General features: G+C 43.8%; 1 protein-coding gene across 3 annotated transcripts in view; it reads left to right on the top strand.

Moving 5' to 3' along the window:
• Dab1 (DAB adaptor protein 1) overlaps positions 1 to 8803 on the top strand; it is a 423873-nt gene that overhangs the window by 398528 nt on the left and 16542 nt on the right. For all 3 annotated transcript variants that reach the window (XM_008831024.1, XM_008831023.2, XM_008831022.1), the window contains exon 12: positions 4486 to 5034. In XM_008831024.1, coding sequence (XP_008829246.1) covers positions 4486 to 5034 — 549 coding nt within the window. The remainder of the gene's footprint in view (positions 1 to 4485; positions 5035 to 8803) is intronic.

The following is an 8803-nucleotide window of genomic DNA, read 5'->3' as shown; positions in this document are numbered from 1 at the left end:
TTTTTTTTTTTGAGACAGGATCTCCCTGTAGCCCCAGCTGTCCTGGAACTTTCTATATAGACCAGGCTGGCCTCGAACTCATGGAGATCCGCCTGCCTCTGCCTCCCAAGTGCTGGGATTAAAGGCCTGTGCCACCACGCCCAGCTCCCCCAAAGGGTTTTATACTGCTTAGTTCTTCACTGTATCTCCAGAGACTGAATCGGAGTCAGGCATCCAGCATGGGATGCTGTGGGATGAAGAGTGGGTCGAAAGAGGTAATTCGTAGCTAGGAGGTACCATACAAGTCAATGGAGAATCCCTTCGTTTTCAGTATATTTCTTGTAGTTTAGACTGGTTTTGTTTTCCTTTCCTAAATCATGCGGGTAGCTTAGGGGTTGGCGTCTAGTTATAAATTACAGTTTCAGTTTCGACACTTTAAAAAAACTTTAGCTGCAAGGTGTGAATGCAGGTGTTCCCTTTTTGCTGACAGCAAGGAGGTTTATGATTTCTGAACTCCATGACACAAACAGATGCTCCTTGGCACCCCCTCCCTCCACTGCTGCATGTTAATGAGCCTACATATAACAACTTGTTAAATGGCTGCTATGGCAGCCACAAAAGGGCTCCCTGAGCCCTGTGCTGCCACAACCCTGGTGTTGAGGTGTCCCCTCAGGCACTCATAGGGCTCCGTGTTTAGAAAGCAGTAGTTGTCAGACCTGGGGAGCTCAGGCTACATATCCCACCCCACCAGGAGAAGCAAAGGAGACCTGCAAACTCTTCAACCTGGTACCAATTACCCCGTGCTGTCTTTTTTCTCTTCTGAATACTGCACTTTGGTCTGGAGCAGATGGCATGAAGCCAGAGAGACATGCTAATAGCTCTCTCCAGAAAAGTATGCACAGCCCATCTGTTAGCTCCCTGTGGAAAAAAAAGAAAGGAAAGATGGTTGGGGGGACCTGCCACCAACAGTAGAATCATCAGACATCATAGCACTTGTGACTTGTGGATTTTAGAGCTCCACTGAACTCAGGATAATGCAATGAAGGCGTCAGTTCCTCTAGATCCATACACCAGCCTGTACTCATGAGCTGAGCTACATGTATTATGCTCAAGACAATGAAACACTGCACAGAAGGCCCCTGGCAAATAAATGACTTTCAATCTTCAATTTAAGGGTTTTTTCTTCTTTATGATGGTATGAAGGTACTACACATTCAATAGAGTCCACACTTTGAATTTTGGTCTTTTCTCAGGGCAACAATATATGGTTCAGTGCTCTCTTCGGATGCTGGGCAGCCATGGGGAGCCATGGCTCCCAGTCAGCCGTGCAATCCCAAGGGAAGGTGGACAGGTCATAATATGCCGTGCCACTAAGGTTGGATGTTCAGTAGGTTAGACTAAATGCGTTTTCACCCTAGAATATTTTTAGCTTACAGTGGATCTTTTAGGTCATAACTGTAGCATCAAGAGCAAATACATGTTTCCATTTTAGAAGAGCAGTGGGAGGAGGATGGCACAGCGCAGTAGAAACTGGTTTTCTACCCATTCACGAAAGTAGGCACCCAGGTCTGTGTTGTTGAAAGGATGATAGGTAAGTGTCCACTAGTGAGACCTAGTGCCTCCTTTTTAATAACACATATTTGCAGCATCTCCCTTAATAGCTGAAGATGAAAGTCATAGACAGTAGCATAACTTTTCTACACTGTTTTTCAATCAGTATAATGCCCTACTGTGGAACTGAAGTAAAAGAAATGATTTATAATAAAAGCATCTATTTCAGTAAGGAAATAGTGAGGTGTGACCATGTAAAACACAGCAAGTAATCAGATGATTTTTACCTGAAAATAATCACCCTGGCTGAAACAGCAGTATTGTGAAAGATCATCCACTATGAGAACTCCTTCTCTCCAATACCACCATTTTCCAAACAACTCTTGAATGTTTCAAATGAAACAAATTCCTCTTTCAGTGGAATTGTTACATTCCTGGAAAAATCACAGGTGTGAAAACTGTGTAAAGAAACTAAATTTCCAAGTAATTTAGTCCATCTGGGCTTAAAGGATCATAAACAGAATATAGGGTCATTCACTGTTGTGTGGTTGGTGTCACACATTGTAAGATGTCTACTGTCAATGCTGAGGGCCCCTTCTATGCCAATACTGATCATCCACTTCCTGCAGTTACTGTGACTAACAAAACATATCCTGCAAATTTCCTCTTCGCCCATAGGGGGCAGTAACACTCCCTCTGAGAATAATTGAGCCCTGTCAAAGCAAACCAGAGGTAAAAGAAACAAGTGACAGAGTTCTTACTTTGTGTATCGGTAGGTCAAGTCATTCCATTAGTAGTTAACAGATGAAGCAGTCTGAACAAATCTGAAGTCTGAAATGGTGCGCCCCTGTGCCCCAGTACTATTGGACTTAGAGTTTGACAAGTATATTAACGTTGACTTGACTGGACAACAAAAAACCTTTATGCCCCATCTGGAACTTTGTCCCAGGGGCTGTGTGGCAAGGGGTACAGAGTACACACCTGGCCAGAAAGTAGCTAGGTTTTGAATATTGACTTGATCCTGTATCAGTTGAATTTGAGACTGGAGCATGGAGAGAGGCATCCTGGGTCATGGCTCACCAGAGTCCCTGGCATGACCTATGATGTGAGCCTTGCCCCAGCACCCATCCATTATCCTTTTAGAAGCTGCCAGGATACCTTAAATCCATTCCTCCTTTTGTCTTGATCTCATTATACCACACCTGCAGATTCCTTCAGGTAACCATGGAAATGCTTCTTTTGGCAAAGCTAGCTTCTCTGTCCTCTCCTGTGCCTGGCTAATCACTTGTCTCTCAGGCTTAGATGTCCATGCAGGCCATTGCTGTGCCCCCTGAGAAGCATGAAGACACTGACAGCATGTGAGAATTTCCAGTGGACCCACAGGGTGCTAAAGCATTCTTGGTATGGGGCTGGAGAGATGCTCAGCAGTTAAGAGCACTGGCTGCTCTTGTAGAAGACCAGGGTTCAAATCCCAGCACCCACATGACTGCTAACAACCATCTATAACTCCAGCTCCAAGGGATCCAACGCCCTCTTCCGACCTCCATGGATACTGCATGACACGGATGCACTTACCTACATGCAGGCAACACACTCATACACATAAAATAAAAATAAAATTAAAAAAAGAAAACATTCTTGGCAGGTCAGGCCCAGTGACTGAAAAATCAGAAATTGGTCTTGATCATCTGGATTAGACAATATAATGCTAAGAAACGAATACTGACTTCAGAATCTCATACCACCCCAGTTTAGATCCTGATCCTACCTTGTACAAGCTGTATGACCCTAAGCAAATTGCTTTTCTTCACTGAGCATCAGTTTTTCTCATTCCTAAAACGGCAGTAACAGTACCTAACATGCAGTGATTTTGTAAAGATGTGAAATGTAGACCAGGCACACTATAGGCATTTAATAAGTGGAAATCACTGCTGTTGATATTGTTATAACATTTTTTTATGTGCCTGCTAAGATGTACACATCTTACCTGAAAAGAATAATTGGGCGAATAGTTACGGCTGTGATATATGTGAGTATCTGCCTTGGTGTTTTGCAACATCAAGCTGTACCACTGTATGAGATGCTCTCACTGGATAACAGCCTTCAAGGTTTACTTTCTAAACTTGTAATAATAATATAGAAATAATGTGTCATGATTTTCATAGCTATAGTTTAGTGTTGTCTGCGGTATGTTAAGCAAAGTCCTTTCTGGGCTTTATCTGAGTCACATCACAGAAGTAGCTGACATTTACTGATTGCTCACTCTGTCAGATGTGATCATCTGCACCTTGAATATTGAATCTCAGTTGGCCTTCAAATCATTCCAGTGAAACAGAAGACAGTGTATACCCACACTATAGATAAAAGACATGGAGGGCTGCAGACATTAGGCAGTGCTGTCCGAGTATCATAGCTAGGACGTGACGGTCTGCCTTTCCACCCAAGCCTCTCAAGTTTGCCACTTAGAGTTCTTTAGCACTGCGTCCTACCGGGAAGGCAGGTGTCCTCGCCTTTCTGTACAGCAGAGAAGGACTCTCAGATAGCTTCAGCAATCGAAAGTGTCCTCAGTTGACCACGGAGAGACAGGATAAAAACCTAGGCAGGCCTGCTTCCAGGCCTCTGCCCCATCTCCTGAGACACCCTGGCTCCTGAGACTTTGAGATTCTGAAAACTTAAACCCAACTGTGGAAAATGTTCTAACCCCCAGCCATTGCACGGTTTGCCCCTCACTGCATTCTGCTCTCTGATTGTGACCTTTCCCATGAGAAGCTCGCTGGGCCACTTCTCCAGAAGGTAGACTCCCCAAGGTCAGGGAACTTTTGTCTCCCTTATCTGGTTGTTCCGAGTCCTGGCACCCCCTGGCATTCTGTAGGTGAGCAGTACCTTTCTGTCAGCCACTGAAATCCTTAGATGTTCCTTCTCCAGAATGCCTGACTCTTCTTTCTACCCTTCCAGGTTATGTCGCTATGGGCGCCGTCCTCCCATCCTTCTGGGGCCAGCAGCCCCTCGTCCAACAGCAGATCGCCATGGGTGCTCAGCCGCCCGTTGCTCAGGTGATGCCGGGGGCTCAGCCCATTGCATGGGGCCAGCCAGGTCTCTTTCCTGCCGCTCAGCAACCCTGGCCAACTGTGGCCGGGCAGTTTCCGCCAGCCGCCTTCATGCCCACACAAACTGTTATGCCTTTGCCTGCTGCCATGTTCCAAGGTCCCCTCACGCCCCTTGCAACCGTCCCAGGCACGAATGACTCTGCCAGGTCAAGTCCACAGAGTGACAAACCCAGGCAGAAAATGGGAAAGGAAATGTTTAAGGATTTCCAGATGGCCCAGCCTCCACCCGTGCCGTCACGCAAACCCGACCAGCCCTCCCTCACCTGTACCTCAGAGGCCTTCTCAAGTTACTTCAACAAAGTCGGGGTGGCACAGGATACGGATGACTGTGATGACTTTGACATCTCCCAGCTGAATTTGACCCCTGTGACTTCTACCACGCCGTCCACCAACTCACGTGAGTGCCTTTCCTTTAAGACCTAAAACTTGATGAGACCAGGGCCTTTTTTCTCATAACTACATTTCTGGAGTCAAAATGCATCTCACTTGCAGCTCAAGCTTGTTGACACTACTACTAACATTCCTAAACACCTACCAATTCAGCTCAGCTCCCAATTATAACATACACAATGTCTTCACATCCTCTAGGTCTATTTATTTTTAAAAGGTTTACTTTTTATTTTATGTGTATGAGTATTTGCCTGCATGTATGTACACCATGACTGGTTGCCTGTGAAGGGCCATTAAGACTGTTTCAGATGCCCTGGAGTTGGAGTTATAGGCGATTGTGAACCACCATGTGGGTACTAGGCAGAAACCAGGTTCTCTGCAAGAACCGAACTCCTTCCTGAAATTTAATTGTTCTCTACAAGCCTTTAACTGCTGACCCATCTCTCCAGCTCCAACAAGATCTATTTTTATATAACATTGATGACCACGAGTTTTGCAACATCTGTTGAATAGATAAAGATGGTGAGGGTCAAAGCCAGTGACCATCCAGAAAGTGACACAATTGAATGCAGGCCTGGTATTTGTCTACAGTGTTACTATGCCTCTTATGACCTTGTTAATTTGCTCATTTGTTCATTATTTATTCACTCATCCAGCCATTTGTTCATATATGTGTTGGCTTATGACACACAAATTTGGACATAAGTAATTGAAATGAAAACATATATAAAATTTTAAAGTAGAAAGAAGGGGCTGGCAAGATGGTTCAGCAGGCTGCTACCCAGCCTGACCACCTGAGTTCAATCCCCAGGACCTACGCGGTACAACTTCCAGAAATTACTCTCTGACCTTCACATGTTTTGCTATGGCACCCACATGCACACACTAAATAAATACATACAAAAATAAGTAAATAGATAAATGTAAGAAAGTTTTTAAAGTTTAGAAATAAGACTTTACAAGTAGAATATTAGTTAAGATCAGGAGAAAATTTATAGCAAAGTTAGCAACCATAAGGTCCCCCTACATGATCCTGAGATTGAAACTAAGTAAGCAGAGGGATAGTTCAGCGGAAAGCTCTGACTGGGAACGTGGAGGTCGTCTTTGTTCCTTGTTGGTTGTATCCTTTGGAACGCCTCATCGTTCTTAACTGTCGAAAGCCAGTTACTTAGAATGTGAAAGTATTGTCATCAGGATTTTCTTGCTCAGTAGTTTCGGTTGTTAGCCTGAGCCCTTAACGGCCGAGCTATCCCTCCAGTCCTTTGCGCAGTCATTTTATGTACACTCCTGGACTGGCCAGATTTCTAGGGCTGACTTCCCACCACAAGCATGTCACTTCTCTGAGACTCTGCACCAGCTGGAGGAACGACAGCTCCCTTCTTGTCCCAGCGTTCAGGGATTCTGCTTAGTTCACTTTCCCACTGCAGACATCAAAAATAGAATCCATACGGCCAAGTCAGAATCCAGACACACTTGAGCACTCGTGTGCTTGTCTGACACAATGGGAAAAAGTGCTCCAGTGACTCAGCCTGTGCCTTGACAATTGATAAGGGAAAAGAAAGGGCTCATGGTACAATGACTTTGGCATTTTCATTACTGTCACCAGTGATACGGATCACTGCGTAGCCAATACCATGAATTGTCAAAAAAAAAATCTAATGTGAATACAATTAGATTGTGTTATTCAGCCAGGTTTGGAACCCTGTTCTGAAAATGAAGGCCTCACACTCGGGCCATGGGAACTACATAGTGGGGGCATTTCTATTAATTCTAACTCGTGGAGTGTCATTGAAGAGTAATGAATAAAGAATGAAATGCTAAAGAAATACCAGTCAGGCATAAATGAGCAAGAGTCTTTAAAGCACAAATCTCTTTCTCAGTGAACCACTGGTCATCAATAAGAGTGGAAGTTCAAGTGCTTTGAGGACAGGGACTATGTCATCATCATCCTCAGAGTTCTCAGAATGCTTGTGCAATACCTAACACACAGAGACATTTGGGAAAAATTGTAGAGAATGAAATGAAGCCCCCAGAAAGACCACTTAGCCACAGCTATGGTTTTGCCAGTTTGCCACTGTTGACATTTGAGTGCCAGTGACTTTTTATTGCAGGAGGGCGTCACATGCACTGTAAGTAATTTAGCAACATTCTGGGTTCTACCCAACAAATGCTAATAACATTCAACCTTTTCCTTTACTCATAACAGTCATAACTCTGGACATTGCCAAATGTTCCCTAGGAGTGAAATGAGCCCACATTAAGAAACCACTGTTTTGGAATGCAAAAGTTCTCTACAAAACCTTCTGGAGATGAAGACCTTGGCATAAGCAAACTCCCCGTTAAATTCCCATTCACTTTCTTAAGTAAGAATGAGCAATATACCTGTCAGAATTGGCAGCTCAGTCTGGGTTCTCAGCCTTTTATAAACAATAAACCACTTCAAACACAACTCAGAACCCAATTAAGCTAATATTTATTAAGCACCCATCCTTCAGTTTTACATAGAACTAAACCCACTATAGCTGGTGTGCTCTGAAAACATCTCAGGAAACGTAACAGACTTCCTTTCAAATACAAGAGATAGGTAATGTAACTATCCTCTCCTCTGTCAGTATCCCTTTAAGAATGTTTTCAGTAAAGGATTAATTGTACCAGAATCGAACCTCAAATCTAACAGACAGAATCGTGTTTGATAAATCTGTACTATGTTCCAAGCTCATAGCTCATAACCCTATAGCTATGTTAACCTGAGCAGCTCACCAAAATCTGAGCTCTGGCTCCTATCACCTGCGGGAAAATGCACAATGATAGCATGTGGCTGCTTGGACTAGGAGCAGAATGAACAGTGTTCACCTTACTGGAATATTATAATGACAAAAGACAAAAGAGCTGGAAATAGCATGGGTATTCTAAATATAGGTCCATGGGGAAAAGATGAACACTAACTTTTGCAATCATTCACTGTCTGATGAACTGACAGATCGTATAAATTCTTGAACATTGTAATAGAAGTCTTATCAACGGCATTGCTATTCACCTACGTAATCAAGCCATATCTTGGCACGCTGAGCCAGTGACCTGACCAGAATTTTCTATGCTGAAAGAAGCATTATTAAAAGAAGAACTTCCAGCCTGGCATGGTGGTGCATGCCTTTAATCCCAGCAGTCGGGAGGCAGAGGCAGGCAGATCTCTGTGAGTTGGAGGCCAGCCTGGTCTACAGAGTGAGTTCCAGGCAGCTGGAGCTACAGGGAGACCCTGTCTCAAAAAGACCAAAAAAAAAAGAACTTCCAATGTCATATTTGTTATAAACCTCCAGAACAAATTAGAGGAGCGAAATCTAGGACGGTTGGGGCATCGAAAGCACATCACCCACATGCATTAACCCAGACATGTATTCGTTGAATAATTATTGTGTACAAGAATCCAAAACCTGGTTTACCAGTTGGCATGAAGGAATTAGCAGTCTCCATTTTTCTTTTCTGTAAAACATTTTAACTTCTACTTCAAAGGAACCTTATGAGTATTAGGGATAAATTACTAACAGTATCTGACCCACAAAGGGCATTCAGTAAATGTGTCTCAGAGAAGAAAATCAGCCACACCTAGCAGCTCTCAGCTTTGCACAAACTAGAATGCCCTGGAGGGGTTGTTCAAACAGTGGATCCCCTGCAGGAACCAAGGATTAACATTCCTGAATAAACACTGCGGAGGAATTCAAACCTTTAACCTTGACTTGAGATAGGGGAGAGGTCCTGTGGTTTGACTCCAGTATAAA

This window comes from Nannospalax galili, unplaced genomic scaffold, assembly GCF_000622305.1.
Source record: "Nannospalax galili isolate Female #2095 unplaced genomic scaffold, S.galili_v1.0 scaffold553, whole genome shotgun sequence".
Classification (NCBI taxonomy): domain Eukaryota; kingdom Metazoa; phylum Chordata; class Mammalia; order Rodentia; family Spalacidae; genus Nannospalax; species Nannospalax galili.
The sequence above is the reverse complement of the archived record's forward strand: the minus strand, read 5'-3'. Positions and strand labels throughout refer to the sequence as shown.